Source organism: Eptatretus burgeri, chromosome 8, assembly GCF_056783735.1.
Source record: "Eptatretus burgeri isolate ZD-2024b chromosome 8, Ebu_testis_v1, whole genome shotgun sequence".
NCBI classification, from domain to species: domain Eukaryota; kingdom Metazoa; phylum Chordata; class Myxini; order Myxiniformes; family Myxinidae; genus Eptatretus; species Eptatretus burgeri.
The window spans coordinates 31,063,958-31,085,696 of record NC_140968.1 but is presented as its reverse complement, the minus strand read 5'-3'; the positions used below and the strand labels follow the sequence as shown (position 1 = coordinate 31,085,696).

Genomic DNA, 21,739 nt, shown 5'->3' with positions numbered 1-21,739 from the left:
AAATGTACCCCTGTTTATAACCAATGACAAACTGATGTGTATTCTGTCACGATATGGAAGAGCTCGAGATAAACGGATTTAAGAGCTTCCTTCCTAAGAAAATAACTTTAAGAGCTCGAGATGAATGGATTAAACATGTTTTGAGTTTCCGACGCCAAGTTTATATGGTTCTTCCCGATCGAGGTGACGACACCGGTCAAAACATTTCGTTTAAAGTTACTTTGAACAAGTATGAGTACCAAATGTATGCGACTTCAGCCTCGTTAACATGTTTTAACTGTGGAGTATTTGGACATGTGAAAAGGTTTTGTCCAAAAGTATCTTGTGTAAAGTGTGGTGAAGCAGGTCATAACGACACTGACTGTGAAAAAGACATTACCCCGGTTTCAAGAGTAGAGAATAGAGTAACTCCTAATACCTAGACGGTTCCTGTTGTTTCCTCGCCCAAGAAGACTCAGGGTTTTACTCCAGTTCCTAATCCTAAAGAAGTCAACATCTCAGCTTTCGGAGATAATGAAATCCCCCCTGACAACCCAAATGGTTTGGCTGTTGCTGCATGTAGTGTGGAGATGGAGGAGGATCCCGTTTCTGTGACAAAGAAACGAAGAGTATCCGATATTAGCAGTTCCAACACTTCCGTAAAAAAGGTAGTTTTGGACGAAGAATGTGAAGTTGAGGATGCACCTCAATGTGTTACTCAGGGTTCTCCAAGTTGCATTGATACACGGGAGAATGTTTTTGGATTGATTAATGAAGAAAATGATTTTCAAGGATTACTGTGCAACACTGGAAATTTGACGAGTGAAGCATCAAGTGAGGCTGATGTTGATGGAAAGCTCATTAGCAAGTCGTCACCAGCACTTCCTGCTGAGGACAAGCAGAATAGAGATGTTTCAGTCCTTACTTCCCCTTCATTGATACAAAATCCCATTCATTATCCTGGTTATTCAACTGAGCCAGTGAATATCAACCCTCAAGAGCAAGAAACCGAGGTTACTGCTCCGGTTGAACGTACCGAGTACCAGAGTAAAGTTGAGGAACATTCTGGCAAATCTTCAGAGTTGCCAGGAGCTGAAATAGTGACTGCTCAGACTGATTTATATGACCCAGGTGGGGCCGGGTCTGATTTTTTCAGAATCAAATGATAAAGCTGAGGTGACCAAGTTGTCTCAATCTTCATCGTATCAGTCATACATAGCTCCACAAACTATTCTTGCCTTTCTGAATGAAATGTATTGACATCAAAATGTGATCATTAAAGATCACTTTCCTGATTTATTTTCATTTCTTCAAGCTGAAAAAGACATCATTCGAAGCCTGCTGAATTAAAGTTAACAAAGTCACAGTTTCATCGTCTTCGAAAGGTTGTTACAAAAGCGGGAACTGAAATTTCTCAGCAACCGCTCAAGCCTTTGGCTAAACCATGAAAAAGATCATTTTGGAACCTTAAATATGAACGGCAGAGGTGCAAGTCACAACCGCCAGGTTCAAGTGAAAAGTTTGCTTGATCGTAAACATATAGATGTACTTTTACTCCAGGAAATGCACATAACTGAAGATGTGGAGTATAATTGGTGTCACCTCTTTAAGGGACAGTGCTTCTTTAGTAATTTGTCTTCTTCTTCTGCTGGTGTGGCCATTTTATTCAGACCTGGGCTAGTACCTGAATCATGCCACTTCCAAGAGGTTATCAAAGGCTGATTCATCTCTCCAGAACTGGTCATTAATAATTTCCATTTTACACTATTCAATGTGTATGTGCCCAGTGAGAGTGTAGAGTGAAGAGCTTTCTTTTTGTCTTTAATCAGACACTTTCGCTCAATTGATCTCAATGATTGTATTTGCATGGGGGGGGGGGTGATTTTAATTGTACCTTAGAACCTCTTTTGGACAGAAATACAACAGAACCTCACCCTGAATCCTATGCCGATTTGTCTATTGTTTTTTTCAGCAATAGGTTTGTTAGATGCATGGAGGCTATGTCACCCCAACGAATCTCAATATACGTGGGGACGTTGGGCTAACAGGAGAGCATCCTTTGCTAGACTTGACCGGTGGTACATAAACTCGCATTTCAGGACTGCTGTTTTCTCTTTGTTTCACTTTCCATCCTTATTTTCCGATAATCATTTAGTTACCATGGGCCTCTCTTTTTCCCTCAACCCTCAGATAAAAGAACGTACTGGAAATTCAACACCAATCTTCTTGAAGATATTTCATTTTAAAAAGGCTTCGATACCTTTTGAGCTATCCAACTCTCAAAAAAAGTAGACTTTGTAAAAGTAAAAAAAAAGGCCTCTTTTTCTTCATTAGAGTTATGGTGGGACAACACAAAAGCACAGATTAGTGTGTTTTGTCAGCAGTTTGCTTCAAATGTTAAAAATACAACAAGGGCTCTGTTAGAAGCTGATATCATACAGTTAGAGAGTAAAGTGGCCAGATATGGAAACAGGAGAGACCAAAGGATATTAGTTGAAAAGAGAACCCAATTGAGAGAACTGACACAAGAAAAAGCAGCAGGTATGTTAATCAGATTAAGGATAAACAACATCAAGGTTTTAGATACTCCCAGCAAATCCTTTTTCCAAATGGATTTTGTCAACAAATCACAAAAGACCATTTTTTCTCTGCTCGACTCAAGAAGAAACATTGTTGTTAACTCCAGTGATGTACGGTTGTGCATTAGAGATTATTTTTCAAAAAATTATGCAAAACATACTGTTTGTGAGCAAACTATGGAACATTTAACTTCTCACTTTCCTTCCATCACTGAGCCCCAGCATCTGAGCTTGGACTCACCAATCACATTGCCTGAGCTAACGCAGGCCCTTGATGGATTGAATTCGGGGAAAGCGCCTGGAATTGACGACTTACCGGCAGAGTTTTTCTTGGCGTTTTGGGACTTTTTGGGCCCTGATATACTGAATGTCCTGGAATCATCTTTGGTAAATGGAGAACTGCCTCTAAGTTTTAGAAGAGCAGTGGTGTCTCTTCTACCAAAGACTGGAGACTTATGGCAGATGAAGAACTGGCGACCAGTCTCAGTATTATGTACGGGCTACAAAATATTGTCAAAAGTGTTGGCCAGTCGGTTGAAGATGGTAATTGGTGAGCTCGTCAACTCTGATCAGAAATACTGTATCCCGAACAGATCAATTTATGATAAAAAATTTTGATCAGACTTGCTGGAGTGTGATTCCATGGAAAAATAATTTGGGATAATATTCCTTGACTTAGAAAAGGAATTCGATAGTGTTGATCACGTATTTTTGCATCATGTGTTGGAAGCATGTGGTCTTGGTACCAATTTTAGGGCCTATGTATCCTTACTGCACAGTGTACAGCAATATATTTAGTATTTTTAAAATTAATAATGAGCTCGTCTCTCCTATACAAGTGCAGAGAGGGGTGAGGCAAGGGTGCCCCTTTTCTGGATTATTATTCTCCTTGGTTATAGAACCACTTCTAATTCTGTTCACGAAAAATCTTTCAGGAGTAACTGTATCCATAGGGATTCCTTCAATAGCTGTATCAGCTTATGCAGATGATGTCGCTGTGGTCATAAAGAATAACAATGATATCTCTGCATTTGTAAGTGTTTAAATTTCTTTTGCTTGGCATCTTCGGTGAACTGTAATTGGAACAAGAATAAAGCCTTATGGGTTCCCAGTCTTAAAAAAACAATTCGCTGGGGACATGGTTAGTACCACCGGTGCATTTGCCTTCAAAGTTAAAATGGGTGGAAGAGGGAGTCAAATATCTAGGCATGTTCCGGGGATCCCCATTCTATGTCCTCAAAAATTGGGATGGGATGGTTGAAAATGTTTTTAAAAGATTAGGACTATGGAAGAGAGCCCTACCCCACCTTTCCTACAGAGCTAGGGTTCTAGTTGTAAATAATTTGGTTGCCTCATCTTTGTGGCATAAGTTTATCTGCCTCCAACCACCAGAAGTGCGACTGAAGGCTGTTCAAAGGCGACTGGTTGATTTTATCTGGAGTGGTTTTCACTGGTTACAACCAAATGTTATATGCCGTCCTTTGGCTGAAGGTGGCCAAGGACTTGTCGACATAAAAAGCCGCATAATGGCTTTTCGGCTGTGCTCCACTCAGACGTTGATGCATGAGGAACAGCTGCTTAGCCGACATCTGGTCCGTCACATCTTGCAACAAACAAGTGGGCTCGGTTACAGCCTTGAACTCTTCTTGATCAAACTCCAGCATGTTGATATATCTCATCTTTCTACATTTTATCAGAGTCTTTTGAATGCTTGGCAGAGCCTTTCGGTTAGTCGCCAGCAGGAAACTTATGCTACAAACATGTTTGTGGAAGAACCCCTATTTTACAACCCATTGTTTCCTGCAATTCCTAGAAGCCGTCACCTTTATCAACACTTTATTGCAGCAGGCATAATCAAAATACTACACCTCCGCCATGATTCTGGGTTCGGGTGGAAAACAGTGCCGGAGATAGCAGATATGACAAGAATATGGTCAAATAGGACGATCAGCAAAATCCTAAGAGAAATTGTGAAAAAAAGTTCTCAACTTGAACTAAAATGGACTCAGGAAAGGTTTTTTGACAACAAATGACCAAAGGTTTCCTGGGTTAATTGTACAACCGAGTCAGAGAGATTTACACCCCATTAGCTCAGGAAAAAATATTTTTTCAGAAATATAGCAGTAAAGACCAACATAGACTGTCTACTCGAGTCCTACTCAAGGACTCTCCATTGAATGGAGTGGCCAGATGGAAAAGACTAATGCCAGAAGGACTCCCATCTGAGCCTATATGGAACTCATTCTACAGTAAGCTGGTTGCTAAAAGGACTGGAGATTTACAGTGACGACTAGCACATTGGGTTATTCCTCCGAATAAGTTAAGTAATTTTTCTCCCATATCCGGGTGCTGCCCTTTCTGCATTTGTACAGAGGATTTGTTCCATGCATATGTTGACTGCACAAGGCTTGTGCCATTATTTCAATGGCGGAACCACATGGCAAAAAAGATGCAAATTACCTTCTCACTAAGATTGTTTATTTTCGGGTGGAAAGAACAAGTAAACTCATTATTTTTGTTCTTAGTAACCACAGCAAAAATGGCGATTTATTTATTGAGGAAGGAGAAATTGAAAGGAAAGTCGATTGTGATGTGCAATGTTATGTTTTTTTCAATGCCTTAATAACAGCAAGACTGAAACTTGAATTTTGTTTTTCTAAAAGTGAAAAGAGTGTTGATGACTTTAAGAAGTCTTGGTGTCATGAGGGGATTTGCAAAGTTCATGAGAATAATTTATTGATATCTCTGTAGTTTATTTTTGATTGTTTTGGAATGTATTATTGAGTTTTGAGTATTTATTGTTTACATTGAATTGTTGTAAGTATTAATGTACTGCCACTAAATACTATATTTTCACCGACTGGCGCACATACAGTGGGGAGAACAAGTATTTGATACACTGCCCATTTTGCAGGTTTTCCCACTGACAAAGCACGTAGAGGTCTGTAATTTTTATCATAGGTACACTTCAACTGTGAAAGACGGAATCGAAAACAAAAATCCTGAAAATCACATTGTATGATTTTTAAATTATTAATTTGCATTTTATTGCATGAAATAAGTATTTGATCACCTACCAACCAGTAAGAATTCCGGCTCTCACAGACCTGTTAGTTTTGTCTTTAAGAAGCCCTCCCATTCTCCACTCAATACCTGTATTAACTGCACCTGTTTGAACTCGTTATCTGCATAAAAGAGAGCTGTCCACACTCAATCAATCAGACTCCAACCTTTCCACAATGGGCAAGACCAGAGAGCTGTCTAAGGACATCAGGGACAAAATTGTAGACTTGCACAAGGCTGGGATGGGCTTCAGGACAAAAGGCAAGCAGCTTGGTGAGAAGGCAACAACTGTTGGCGCAATTATTAGAAAATGGAAGAAGTTCAAGATAACAGTCAATCTCCCTCGGTCTGGGGCTCCATGCAAGATCTCACTTCGTGGAGCCTCAATGATCATGAGAAAGGTGAGGAATCAGCCCAGAACTACACGGCAGGACCTGGTCAATGACCTGAAGAGAGCTGGGACCACAGTATCAAAGAAAACCATAAGTAACACACTACGCCGTCATGGGTTAAAATCCTGCAGCGCACGCAAGGTCCCTCTGCTCAAGCTAGCGCATGTCCAGGCCTGTCTGAAGTTTGCCAATGACCATCTGGATGATCCAGAGGAGGAATGGGAGAAGGTCATGTGGTCTGATGAGACCAAAATAGAGCTTTTTGGTTTGAACTCCACTCGCCGTGTTTGGAGGAAGAAGAAGGATGAGTACAACCCCAAGAACACAATTCCAACCTTGAAGCATGGAGGTGGAAACATCATTCTTTGGGGATGCTTTTCTGCAAAGGGGACAGGATGACTGCACCGTATTGAGGGGAGAATGGATGGGGCCATGTATTGCGAGATCTTGGCCAACAACCTCCTTCCCTCAACAAGAGCATTGAAGATGGGGCGTGGCTGGGTCTTCCAGCATGACAACGACCTGAAACACACAGCCAGGGCAACTAAGGAGTGGCTCCGTAAGAAGCATCTCAAGGTCCTGGAGTGGCCTAGCCAGTTTCCAGACCTGAACCCAATAGAAAATCTTTGGAGGGAGCTGAAAGTCTGTGTTGCCCAGCGACAGCCCCGAAACCTGAAGGATCTGGAGAAGATCTGTATGGAGGAGTGGGCCAAAATCCCTGCTGCAGTCTGTGCAAACCTGGTTAAGAACGATAGGAAATGTCTGATCTCTGAAATTGCAAACAAAGGTTTCTGTACCAAATATTAAGTTCTGTTTTTCTGATGTATCAAATACTTATTTCATGCCATAAAATGCAAATTACTCATTTAAAAATCATACAATGTGATTTTCAGGATTTTTGTTTTAGATTCCGTCTTTCACAGTTGAAGTGTACCTATGTTAAAAATTACAGACCTCTCCGTGCTTTGTAAGTGGGAAAACCTGCAAAATCGGCAGTGTATCAAATACTTGTTCTCCCCACTGTATATATATATTTTTAATATTGTTTTGTAATTTAAAAAAAGTCTCAGTGTGTCTGTGTGCCTCTGTGTACCTCTGTCTCTGTCTCTGTCTCTGTCTCTGTCTCTGTCTCTGTCTCTGTCTCTGTCTCTGTCTCTGTCTCTGTCTCTCCTCTCTCTGCCCCCTCTCTCTTTGACACTGACACACACACACACACACACACACACACACACACACACACACACACACACACACACACACACACACACACACACACACACACACACACACACGTTCAGGCGAGTACGCATGTGTGAGTGCACACACGCACACATGTTCAGGGGCACGCACTCACACACATGTTCAGGTGCACACAAACATGTGCGTGCACACACACACACACACACACACACACACACACACGCACACACACATTCAAGCGCCCGCACAATTAATAATCCAATAACTGAGTGGAACCTCTGTATAAATAAATAAATAAAAATCATCATTTTATAAGGTTCTTTGTCAAAATTGTTAAATCAGTTATGATCAATGCAATAAATCTAGCTCATTCTTTTCTTTCATTTATTATCACCATGGCAAAACGAATGACATGTATTACTTTCAGGACAAAAAAGATTGGGAGACATCGGAGTGGTTTTGAGTGAATCGGTAAGAAAAGGATTAATGTGGTATTCGGGATTTGAGCGTGCAAGTCACTCAGATTTGAAGATCTCAAAAAGTCACTCAAAAAGCTCAGATGGGAAGATCATAAAGCCCAATTTTCTCACGACATGATAAATGACCAAAGTGATTGAAGTTACTTAAAAAACTCAAATGTAGCATTAACGACAAAAGTATTCAACTCTGATGCAGCAATGTAGAAATAAAAAGTCCAAATCTATCAATTTAAAGGATGACAAATGGTCAGCGCATTCCCACTGTTACCAGGTGTGTTATACAGGATGGAGAAACACCCTCCAAAAATGGTATTCTAAATAGATATTAGAGCTCAAGAACTATTACCAGGTTCTAGACGTTACCCCCAAAATGTACAAAAGTGCAGTCATGTGCTCATCAATTCTGAGTGGCAAACCATTATGCAAAACTACGAGAGCCTTTGCAGGTAAGGCATAATCAAGTAACAACAGCAAATGAAGGCCATTTCACACGGACATTTGAATGTCAATTCATTACCTTGGTGATTGCACCACAAGCAAAATAATTTGCAGCTTCACAAAAATGAAATATTGCTTTTACAGAGCTGCGTTTGTCGGAACATTCGGCTTATTGCTTCAATAATTCATGCGCTGCCTTGGCTACAATGGTCCTTAATGCTTATGTAATGGGAGACAAGTTTCCTGATAAATTGCCCCCCGCGATTAATGCAATTTGCAGAAGCTCTTGCTCCATCTATAGCAAACCTTAATCACTGCCAAAGCAATACAATTAGCCTCAAAATGAATGTGGCTTTTTAACCATTTAATAACCCCTGAATATGCAGAGCATGGTCCAGCAACCAAAATCATTTCAAAAGTCATTTACTCCCGTTGTGCATGCCGCGAGTCGCTACAACATTATTAGGATTGAATAATCGTCAAATCGGATGAGCTAGTCGGTTAATTCGCTTCCATTTTAAGCAGCTAAACACCATGTCAATGAAACCACCTCCAGTGAGACAGACGCGTGTTTAGTGGAAAAAAATCCGTGTGCGCGACTCGACGTCCACCCGACCACCGCCCCGGGTCGCCATGCTTCATACAGATAAAGAATGACGAGTGTACAGATGAGGATGTCTGTGTGGGAATAAAGCCGCCCATTAACAAGTCATTTAATGAAACGTATATTGAGAACGAATGACGGGCAAAGCAAACTTCATCACGTTGTGAGAAATTACATCGAATTTGAAATCCCTGCAGAGTTTCGGCACTTTAAATCAGGGAGAGCATTATTTTATCAAAGTTCACAGAGCTTATTTTCATGACTTAGAAATCATATCGTTCCCACCGTCTGGGTAAGAGTTTCATATTATATACATTTTAACTCTCTTGTTTTGCAATTGCGTCCCTCACTTTGATGTTCTTCTCCGTCACTGTTTTGATTCTTTGCATACAAAAAAAAAAATCAAACAAAAAAGCCTCTGGAAAAAATATATTTTGCAAAATATCTCTCATCTTATTCTTGCAGTAACCAGGTGCAGATCACTTTATTTTAGATTCTTAAATAAACTTTAGATGCAGACAAAAGGCATTGTTAATGGCAAGACAGTGCATCGACCACAAACACAATACATACACCAACCAAAATAAAGAAATAAATAAGAATAATGCCAAAATATACTTTTGTAAATAATGGCAAAAATATGATGGAGCGAAGTCGATGGCATGTCATCACAAGTCCCCACACTTTCCACCTAAAGCGAGGTTGACAGATGGCAAAGAAATTCCACCAGGTAGGACCCAATATTAAATTTTGAGTTAAGCAATAGTTTCTGCTTTTACCCCTGTGACCACAAGTCCCCACCCTCCAGGGCATGAACCAGGGTCAAATTCAAAAAATCGTTTCATATAATCATGTGTCCCCCAATGTTGATTGCATATAACTGGTGTTGGCTTAGCAGTTAGGGTGGTGGCTTGGGATCCTAGGGTCCTGAGTTCAAGCCGTGTTGGTCGCTGAATTAACACCAGGGGGTTGACAGCCTGTCATCCTTCTGAGGTGCGTAAAATGAGTACCAGTGTAGCAGCCAAAAGGCTGCACATGAAGGGGATTATCGACGGATTGAATAAATCTGGTATTGGTGTGGTGCAGGCATGATGGGCCTAATGGCCTCCTCCTGCACCTTAATTCCTTGTAAATATACAGTTTCATGAAAAAAAAGTTTTAAAATGGACCTGTAATTGCATTTTTTGGAACTTGAACTTTTCACCCCACCCCACAGGGTAGGCCAAAAACTAATACAGCTCTCACATGTTCTTGCCTTGTGGTGATCCTAACTACCAAGTTTGGTGAATTTCTGCCCAACTGTTTCGGCAGAGATAGTGTAATGGACCGGCCACACGTGATAGATGGAGATGGCATGATCGCCATGTCCATTTTCAAAGAGCATGGGGATAACTATACAAAATAAAAAGATCCTAATTCAGAAAGCTGGCGTGGTCAATTGCAATAATGTTCACGCAATTGTCGATAGGAGGAGATAATGCACTCGAATTACCTTGAGCCGGAAACCTAAGTTTGGCAATAAAATTTGGTGTTACTAAACATAATGTCGCTTAAAAAACACTACATCGTAGAACTGTATAAAATATAACAGCACATGCTAATTAACCAAAAAGACAAGCAGATCCGTGATGTTACTGTCCGCCAAGATTCGTCAGTGAAGATTTTATGAGCCAACGGCTTGTGTACACGGATCCGACATGAAGTGTGACGAAGCACCATCAAATGATCACGTGGTTTCTTAGCCTATGACAAGGGTAGCCATCTTTACAATAACCTTCATAACTAGATGGAAAGAAAGATTCTATTTACCAGAAATGTGGATTTGGAAAATATACACCAAGGCAGTTGAAAGTGAACATGGACTTTTTATTGTTGATTGTTTAAGGATTATAAAACTCAATGCAAAACAAAATGTGGATCTGGAAAATATACACCAGCACACTTGAAAGTGAACATGGACTTATTATTGTTGATTGTTTAAGGATTATAAAACTCAATGCAAAAAAAAAATTGAGCAACAATGTTGACCATCATGAGCGAGCCATAGAGGAAACATCATCAACACTAGTCAATGGTGGCCCACAGGTGGACATCTGCTAGCTTGAGAAGAGGTATATGAAAGTTCCTTGTGAAAGAAAATTTTAAAAAGCTGGTATTCACAGGAAAAGTTTTGCACAATTTGGTGATGTACGTCATTCAATTGGTTGTGTGTTGACATGTTGCAGTGAATTTGACAATGGCCGAAAATTGGCGAGCGATCTTGACGATTCTCATCTGCAAACCAACCGCTGCCACGAAAACCACATTAAATATTATAAAACAGCAATTTTGGAGCTGTTTTATATAAAAATATATATATACATCTGTATAAAATGGAAAATATAGCTGGTGTATGCCTGGTGTTGGTTTAATGGTTAGGGTGGTGGGCTTGGGATCCTTGGGTCCTCAGTTCAAATCCCGCTCAGCTGTTGAATTAATACCAGGTGAGGTTGACTCTGCCTGTTATCCTTCTGAGGTTGGCAAAATGAGTACCAGCATGCTGGGTTACTGTGTCGGAGTGGTGACCCGTCCAGGATTGTGCCCAATAGCCAAGGAGACTGCTTCGGCAGCACCAATGCTCTGCACAGAGTACAGTCCTAATGGATGGATGGAATTTTGGAGAATCACGGTCATACGATATCTATCCCAAATAAAGATTTATATGCAGGCGTGCTCAAGATGCCACCACCTCAGTACCTTTAACATCTACGAGCTAACACAAGCAGACAAGCCACAAATTTAACATCACATGGGACAGACACAGCGCAATAATGCAAGACCTTGCCTGCAAGTAACCACAATGGTAACTTGTAGTTGGAGGGAATAATTAATTACTGGAATGGGCCAAAGCCCTCGTGAAATTAGCACACGCACTACATAGAAATGCGGACTGCCCGTAAACCTACATCAGCCAAAATCTTGCTCTCACACAACTAAAAGCGGGGTCAAATAGACCTGCCTCAATTGTTGATTATCCCCACGCTTTTTGATAAATTGCAATCAGCTCCGTCTGTGCAGCTGTCTGTCTGTCATGCTATCTCCTCCTAAACGTTGTGTAGAAATTCAACAAACTTGGTAGTTATGGTAACCACAAGGCAAGAAGGTGCTAGAGTGGTATCATTTTTGACCCCGGGATCCTCCATTTTTGACGCCACATTTTTGACCTCTGGGGTGGGGTCACAAAGGTCAAATAACAAAAAAATGCAAGTACGGGCACATTTCAAAATATCCTTTAATTAAACTTTGCACATGCAATCAACATTGGGGGTCACATGCAATATGCAATTATTCTTGGGATTTGATCCCCTATTCATGCCCCAGGGGCTGGGGGGGGGACTTAAGATTATGGGGTCAAAATGGATTTTTTTTTATTTTTTTTTTTTACTCAAAATTTGATATTGGTTAATTCCTGGTGGAACTTTTTGCTGTCTTTCAACTTTGCTTTCGGTAGGAAGCGTGGGAATTTGCAATGACACGCCAACGACTTGTATCTGTTTTACTTTGAATTCTAGGCAATGCTTGATTTTTCGGGTCGAATCAAAATTTCTCTTAAATATCACTTAAAATGCAAAAAGTAATTGGATATCAAGCCAAAAAAATTAGATAAGAACCAGCCAGTGATGTCGCTCAAATGAAAATGGATGACTATTTGTTTTGTTTATGAAGTTGTGCACTGGCCTCACCTAAAAGACTCCACTTGTACGGTACGGTCGTCTGTGCCACGGACTCACTGAGAACTAAAATGAAACCTACTCAAGAATATCGTCCAATTTTCGAGTTGGATAGTTATAACTGCCCTGAAATGAAGCAAACAGGAACATTTGGTTTGTCACAGTTCAAGAGATTAAAATCATCACAATGAATAGATATCAGATAGTAGACTATGCAGTCAGGCAGAATGTCACTATGATGAAAGGGTATCAAAGAAAAACAATTACAAAAAACAAATTTAAGTCTGATACATCCGAGTTCCAGGCATCCTAAAACGAGCCTTGCCAGTGGAATCACATTTTAAAAAGATGAAATAAATTATATTTGACTACAGAGAGGATAAATAAATTTTAAAAATTCAAACTTTTTTTTGTTTTAAACAGTAAAAAAAGAAATCAAATTGATCAGTCCTATCTCATCAGACCCCCTCCCCAACACATCCTCACACCCAAAAGCATCCTGGTTTCCATTATCAGTGAAACAAATAACAAAACAAACAAATAATGTACTCTAAAATCACGACATAATGAACAGATTTTTCAGGCAGCAGATTGCTCAGCTGCAATGTTTCTGCCATGGTGCACCACACTACTTTTCGGACAGTCATTTTATTTTGCCAGCTTCTCCACACCTGTCCTTTCAAGTGGTCTATCTTAAGCTACCTTTCAAAAAGACTTCTCTTACAGGTGGGCACTTGAGCTAATTATCAGAGAAACAAGCGCCAAAGCATTAACATATGAGACGACATGCGGAACTGTAACTCCCAGTTTTACGATCATCTTACTTAAAGCGTCTGTCACACCACACATTTAGGCCACCGAAGGATGCTCCTTATCAAAAATGAGCGTTCGCCCTCGTCCCTGAAACATCAGCGAATGTGATCTATCGCTAACCGGATGGCGAGTGCCGAGCATTTCTCAACGTGGCGTAAGGGGAGGAAAACGTACTTGTGGCCGTCAAGATGATGGGACGCAAAATTAATGCAAAACAAATCTTCTGAGAATCAAACTTACTAGTAATCCGTTAAGTGCAACGTTGAGAAAAATAGCGATCAATGTGAGAATGGAATCGATTATAATGCCACACAAATGATTTATAATGTAAAAATTATTCAAACGATGGTTAGAAGGAAAACGGAACCTTATCAGAGATAACCAAAGTACATTTGTGTGGTTTCAGGACGAGTGAAGTCGATTCGGTGAAACATCCAAGGACGGCCAAATAAGTCGGGACATTAAAACAAAACCAAAAATACCAATTGCTGTAAAGGTAATTCCAATCATACACAAAATAAAACAATAACACTGCTTCTCACAAACGGGGTAAAGAACACGAGATGCACCTTGTTGCAGAAATAATTTCTTTCCATGCATTGGCTCTGTTCCAGGCAAGGTGGTTCCCCAGCCATGGCATCTGAGGGACTCGGGTAGTAGTAACTCATATCCATTGCCGTTTTCACCTGCACCCTCAACCCCTGCCCGCTTCCACACACAGTGGCTGATTAAGTCAGATGAGCTGCGAGTCAGGTTTACTTTGCTTCAGATTCATGGATAACTTCCACATCTCCGTAGTGGCTCCATGGCAAGAACTCCGACTCCGGCGAATGATGATGAAGAAGAAGAAGAACAAGAAGAACAAGAAGTAGAAAAATAAGAAGAAGAAGAAGAAGAAGAAGAAGAAGAAGAAGAAGAAGAAGAAGAAGAAGAAGAAGAAGAAGGTCAACTTCGTTTGCGTTTGCAGCAGGTGAAACCAATAGCGGGGAAAACAAGGCGCAGCACAAGAGATTAAGAGGTGCGAGATAAAAGCGAGGTGGTGGGAAGCCACTTAAGACTGGTCTTCCAATAATGGGCACTTTGATCAGGGTCAACAGATATAAAGAATGGAAAGCTTCTCAGGCAGACAAGCCAACAGGGAGATGATGCCAAAGGAGCTCGAAGAAGGATTAAGATTAGACAACAATGATGGAAAAACAGAATCGACGGTTCGGAGAGCAATGGACAAAGAGTTGTGAGTCAAAGGGATTCGGAGAAAAGCAGCAGGAGTGCACCCGCTGCGAATAACGCTGCTTGAGAGAAAGGGAAGCTCTCTGCTGCTCCTCCCCTTAGCAAATCAACTCGGATCCCTCTCCCCTCTCCCGTACGCCACCGTCACCCACCCCACATTGGGATAGGCTGTCTTGCCTCATCACAAGCCTCCTCGCAGGCAGCCCAGCCATGCTCCACTGGCTGTGTTTAACTCCGCCCGACATCAAGCATGCAGCGTCGATACGTACAGCGAACAGGCGGCAGCTAACACAGCCTTGTAGGAATGGCTGCCTTGATAACTTAAAGGCAATGGGGAAGCTGAACGAGATGCTCCAAAACAAAATGGTGTCAGCAAAAGCTGTAACCCCCTCATGATTTCTTCCCTGAGATGGAAGAGAACGACCCACTCATCAGCACACACATGGACAATATACTGCCATCAACTGCATTTTCAAGGTTGACGCACACTGACCGAGGTTACACGTTAATCTTGGCATCTTTCGGGGCTACGCGGCAGGACAAACAGTTAATGTGAATTTGTGCAACGGGAAGTCTTCGAGGAGGATGCCGTGGCACAAATCATTACATGTACCATCTGTGGCTCCAAAATAGTGGGTTAGCAGCAGTGCAAACATAATGATATCTGAGATGGAACGCAAGTCAACATATCCAGCTGCTACGTTGGAACCGATCCAGTGAGACAAACTAGATGTGAATGTGTTTTTTTGTTTGTTTCATCTACAAATGATTTAAAAAATAAAAAATAAAAAAACTTAACCATGGAGCCTGCTGTGTAAAATTAAAATGTTCAAAATATAAACGTTTGTCTTTAAAAACATCTCACAAGAAGCTCATCATTCGTGTGGTCTTGTGGGATCAATAAGATGGTTATAGACAAAGAAGATTCCGAATGAGGTAAAGAGATCGAACCACCACTCATCGACAACATCAACGTCTGAGGGTTTCAAGCAGGAAATTTTGGGTTTACTCAGTTTTTGTCTTGTTATCATGTAAGAAACCATGTTCATGCACTGAAGCGTCTGTCACACCATAGATGTTGTATGCCTGGTGTTGGCTTAATGGTTAGGGTGGTGGGCTTTGGATCCTAAGGTTCTGAGTTAAAATCCTGCTTGGCTGTTGAATAAATACCAGGTGGGGTTGACTCAGCATGTCATCCTTCCTAGGTCAGCAAAATGAGTACCAGCTTACTGGGATGATTGAGCCATTTGAGTATCCTGCGTCGGAGTGGCGACCTGTCCAGGATCGTGCCCATTAGCCCAAGAGACTGCTTCGGCAGCACCGACGCTCTGCACAGAGTATGGTCCCAATGGATGGATGAATGGATCGATGTTGTGAAAGTACCACAGGTCGAATCTCCTTTGACAGACCAACCTCATGCATAAAGAACAATTTTTTTTTCTTTTATCCTGCTCTTACGGCAGCTATTGGGAAGACTGGAAAGAAATGATAACCATGAAAGAACCATGCGAAAAAAAAAATCTCCTAAAGACCCTTTTTCGATGCACAAGTTGGTGGTCGGGTAGGATGGAAATGATTAGAAAAGAGCTTCATTACAATGGGCTCAGAGAATCGCCTACCTGACATCCCGCGGCGACCAAATGTTTCTGTCGGTCAACTTGATAACATCCCTGAGGGCAACCATGAATTTTTTTCAGCACATGTACACCATCAATGACAAATTTTTGCATTGGATCGTCTGAGTCATGTACTTGTTTTGGTTCAGATGCTCCTGACCCAGTCCATCCAATACCACCTGTGAAAGGGGATTGCTCCTGTGAGCAACAGTCTTATGAAGCTGTTTTCTAATTCTTCCCATCCTACCCAACCACCAATTTGCGCATCAAAAAAGGGTCTTCGTGAGATTTATCAGCATGGTTCTCAAAAAGTTGCACTGTGACTACAGTACAGAAACAGTAAGAATTTTAAAACTTTGCGAGCCATGGTAAGGACAGTGGGAGAGTTGTTCATTTTTATGAAAAAGCAATTTCAGGTACATAGACATGCTTTATGAAAATGAACGTTCCTTTGAAAGTTTTCCAATAAGGTTTCAAGTGAGCAAAGTTTTAATACTTGACATTTACATTGGTGTGTGTGTGTGTGTGTGTGTGTGTGTGTGTGTGTGTGTGTGTGTGTGTGTGTGTGTGTGTGTGTGTGTGTGTGTGTGTGTGTGTGTGTGTGTGTGTGTGTGTGTGTGTGTGTGCATGTGCGTGTGCGTGTGCGTGTGTTGTTTTCCATAAAGGAGGAGGAACGCTCATCAAAACACATTGCACCCCATCGAGGCACTTCATAACAATATTTTAGATGCTCGCTCAGCTTGGGCAGTTTTAAAAAGGCAAGCAAAAAATGGAAAACGTTTCCTCAAGAACTTTTTCCACAAACAGTTGGCTCTCATCACTTCAGCAAGCTTACCGGCAGTTCTGACTTGCCCCCGGTGTGCTTGAAAAGCAGTCACACACATGAAAACTACAACAAAGTCACCCAAGTGAGTTGTACAACTCGGTGAACTCATCGGAATCTCATGGGAGCTTTTGATGATGATTCATTGACAAAACTGCAAAACAACGTCTCCTTACCCTCTCTATCTCGAGAATAACAAACCCACAGTCAACCATAAAGCGAGCTAGGAACATGGATGGGGTTATTTGCACGAGATGTCATCGAGCCGCTCAAAACAATACACACGCTAATTGAAGTCATTACAATGACGAACTAAACTTCCTGACGCTAACGACCATATTCATCATGTTCCCCTCATCAACAGGAACCAAATACCTGCAGCTTGAATCGCAAGCAAAAGCAATCAAAAGCGAGATTGGTTCATGCAAGCATCCATGAAACTCATAAAATAAAAATTACTCACAGCAGAGATGTCCTTTCCACCAACAGAGAGATGGAGAGAGGCAGAGAGAGAGAGAGAGAGGCAGACAGAGAGGCAGAGAGAGAGAGAGAGAGGCAGAGGCAGAGGCAGAGGCAGAGGCAGAGGCAGAGAGACAGAGACAGAGACAGAGACAGAGACAGAGACAGAGACAGAGACAGAGACAGAGACAGAGACAGAGACAGAGACAGAGACAGAGACAGAGACAGAGACAGAGACAGAGACAGAGACAGAGACAGAGACAGAGGCAGAGGCAGAGGCAGAGGCAGAGGCAGAGGCAGAGGCAGAGGCAGAGGCAGAGGCAGAGGCAGAGACAGAGACAGAGACAGAGACAGAGACAGAGACAGAGACAGAGACAGAGAGAGAGAGAGAGAGAGAGAGAGAGAGAGAGAGAGAGAGAGAAAAAATCAGCCAAAAAATAAAAAAAAATTGAATTATTTTGTTAATCTGCCACAGCATTTAATTTCTAACGAGAGGGGGAGCACTCGGTAGAGTGCAAAACCTCCGCCGCCAATACTGCTGGGTCACTTAAGTGAACCTGATATCCTATTCATTATAGGTCAAAACGGATCAGACTCTACTGAACCAAGATTGAATAAACTAAACTAGATCGACACGCATGTAGAAATGCAAAAATAAAATCGAAATTTTTTTGAAAAAAACTTGCAAAATTTTTTTTTCTCTAACAATTTTTTTGGGGGGGGGTTGCAAATCACTTAAAACATGTAGAAATGCAAAAAAAAAAAATTCAAATATTTTTCAAATAAAACCGAAATTTTTTGGAAAAAAAAAATTTTTTTTTGGACCAAGTCCAAAATCTAATGGCATGATCCTTGTATCATACCTAATCCCCCCACCAAGTTTCGTCGAAATCCGTCCAGGAGTTTTTCCGTAATACTGTTCACAAACAAATAGACAGGGGTGAAAACAGTAACCTCCATCCATCTTTGATAGCGGAGGTTAACTAGAGGGGGAGCACTCGGGAGAGTGCAAAACCTCCGCTGCCAATACTGCTGGGTCACTCAAGTGAACCTTATATCTTATTCATTAAATATTATGTCAACAGTGCTGACAGAGTTATAGTTCTTTTCTCCAACATTTTTTTTTGGGGGGGGGGGGGGTTGGAAATCACTTAAAACATGTAAAAATGCAAAAAAAAAAAAAAAAAAATCAAAATTTTGTTGAAAAAAAAGTTGCAAATATTTTTTTTTCTCAAACAATTTTTTTTGGGGGGGGTTGGAAATCACTTAAAATATGTAGAAATGCAAAAAAAAATTTTCTCTAACAATTTTTTTTGGGGGGGGTGGAAATCACTTAAAACATGTAGAAATGAAAAAAAATTCTCTTATCAATTTTTTTGGGGAGGGGTAACATTTTTTTTGGGGGGGGTTGGAAATCACTTAAAACATGTAGAAATGCAAAAAAAAACATTTTTCCTCTAAGTTTTTTTTTGGGGGGGGGGGGGGACCAAGTACAAAATTTAATGGCATGATCCTTGGACCATACCTAACCCCCCCCCCCCACCAAGTTTCGTTGAAATCCGTCGAGGAGTTTTTTTTTCCGTAATACTGTTCACAAACAAACAAACAAACAAACAAACAAACAAACAAACAGAAAGGGGTGAAAACAGTAACCTCCATCCATCTTGGAAGACGGCGGAGGTTAATAAAATTTATGCTCGCAGATTTTCAATGCCTTGGATGATATATTGGCAGTTACGTCATAATCCAAGGAGTCAAATTTGGATTAACAGCACGTGACACTCAAGATTAGATTTATGTGTTTAAATTATTGGACTGGTCAATATGTAGTTATGGCACAAGACATTAAGTGTTTAGAATGACCAATTATATGCCACAGCTGGGTTGCCCTCGGTTCAGGATGCGCTGTACACATTGCCCGTTGTCGAGGCCCGTTCTATTGTACACACCCACAGGCCTGATCAACTCACATTTTGCCAAACCCTGGGGTACACACCGATTCAGTACGCAGATGCCGTGCAAATAGCATAAAAACACCCCACGTTTCTGAATCCTGGCGAGTCAAGAAGGCATAGGCAACTCACAAAGAAAACATTAGAAGTGCATTGTGAAGGAAGCATTATCTCCAAAAGCACCATTACTCAACTTGAAGGGCATTCTGTAGAACGCATACTTCCGCCACGCAATGCCTGATCCACGAGAACATATCAGGCCCATTACATTTTTGAAATATGCTATACATAAATCGTTTTTGGCCCCATATCTCAATAGTGAAGAATAACTTTAAAATTAAATAAATCTCGTATCCAGATCCGGATTCGGATCTTCACCAAAATCTAATCAATTCGTCCTTGTTTCACACACAACCTGTCCACCAAGTTTCATCCGAATCTGTCCACAACTTTTTGAGACATCGTGCTACAGATAAATTTAGCACTTAGCCCTATCTTTCAATGAAGAATCACTGAAAAAATTATCAGATCCAGATCCGGATCTGGAATCGGATCTTCACCAAAATTGAATCAATGCTTTGTCACACACCCAACATGTCCACCAAGTTTCGTCCTAATCTGTCCACAACTTTTTGAGATATAGTGCTATATATCATTTTTGGCCCCATCTCTCGATGGTGAAGAAGCACTGAATAAATTATCAGATCCGGATCTTCACCAAAATCTAATCAGTTCATCCTCGTCACAAACTGAACCTTCCCACAAAATTTCATCCGGATCAGTTCACAACTTTTTTAGATATCATGCTATATACAAGTTTAGCCCTATACCTCAATGGTGAAGAATCACTTTAAAAAATATTAGATCCGGATCCGGATTCGGATCTTCACCAAATTGAATCAATTCTTCCTCGTCACACACCCAACATGTCCACCAAGTTTCGTCCGAATCCGCCCACAACTTTTTGAGATATCGTGCTATGTATCATTTTTGACCCTATCTCTCACTGGTGAAGAATGAGTGAAAAAATTATCAGATCCAGATCCAGATCTTCACCAGAATCTAATCAGTTCGTCCTTGTCAAAACCCAACCTGGCCACAAAATTTCATCCGAATCCGTCCACAACTTTTTGAGATATCCTGTACACATACAAACAAACAGACAGACAGACGAACAAAGAAAGACAGAAATGGGTGAAAACATAACCTCCTTCACCTTCGGTGGTGGAGGTGATAAGATTCTCAATCTAAATGATCATTATCTGATTCACAGATGCTCATGGGGGCTGCTGGCTTTGCAGTTTACAGTTCTCAGATGAACACAGTTTCATTCCCATTATAATCGTCTAGGCTAAAGTGAAGTCGTTGAGGAATAACACAAACCCAACCAAGTCTAACCAAGCGTGCATAAGTCCATTTTCGTTTGCACCCTCTGTCACCCTACTTGCTCACCTCCCTGAAAAAGGTTCTTACTCTGATGCTTAAAAAGCTTTGAATGATTAGCATTGTTTTCCAGCTGCTTTCACCAATTCCACCATTCCAACCCATCAATACTTGTGAAAATAAAAGTTATGTTAACCAGGCCACAATATACATGGTCATGCGATCTTCGTCATCCTCACATTTAACCTCTGTTAATCATGAGAGATAAATAATACAAAAAGAGTTAAAACCAGAGTTGGTGTCAAAGCCACCCAATGCTCGCCTGTTTATACATCTATCGTTTTTAAAAGACTTGTCTATAATTAATATTTTTTATAAAGCATTGCAGTGAAGTCTGATCCAAATAATTTTAAAGCAATATATGTATTCATATTTTGTAATTAGTAAAAAGAGCGCAAGTGAGCACAATATACACCCGAACAAGAAGGTATGTACAGAATTGTGCTACTACATGGAAAACAACATCCTGGTTGCCATGGCAACCACTTTAGATGACGAACGTGTCACGACACACCGTCTCAACAGTCTGTACCTATGTACCAAATATGAAACGTGAAAGTTGAAAACTTTGGGAGTTAGAGTGCGGACAGGAACGGACGGACGGACAGACAGACAGACAGACAGACGGACAGACAACCGGTATCACATAATACGCCCCAATATATATATATATATATATATATATATATATATATATATATATATATATACATATATACATACATATATACATACATATACATATATACATATATATACATATATACATATATATATATATATATATATACACATATATATATATATACACACATATATACATATATATATATATATATACATACATATATATATACATACATATATACATATATACATACGTGTATATATACATACATATATATATACATATATATACATACATATATACATACATACATACATATATATATATATAC

The 21,739-nt window shown here is 40.6% G+C and overlaps 1 protein-coding gene across 5 annotated transcripts in view; it reads right to left on the bottom strand.

The window, feature by feature from the left end:
* Positions 1-21,739, bottom strand: part of LOC147021448 (TOX high mobility group box family member 4-like) — a 195,548-nt gene that overhangs the window by 110,036 nt on the left and 63,773 nt on the right. Inside the window, exon 1 of one of the 5 annotated variants that reach the window (XM_085891395.1) lies at positions 13,827-14,568. The exons of 3 other annotated variants lie outside the window; for them this stretch is intronic. In XM_085891395.1, the coding sequence (XP_085747521.1) occupies positions 13,827-13,897 (71 nt within the window). In that variant the 5' untranslated portion in view covers positions 13,898-14,568. Of the gene's footprint in view, positions 1-13,826; positions 14,569-21,739 lie in introns of those variants that run through there. One more of the 5 variants, XM_085891397.1, reaches the window with a different exon arrangement.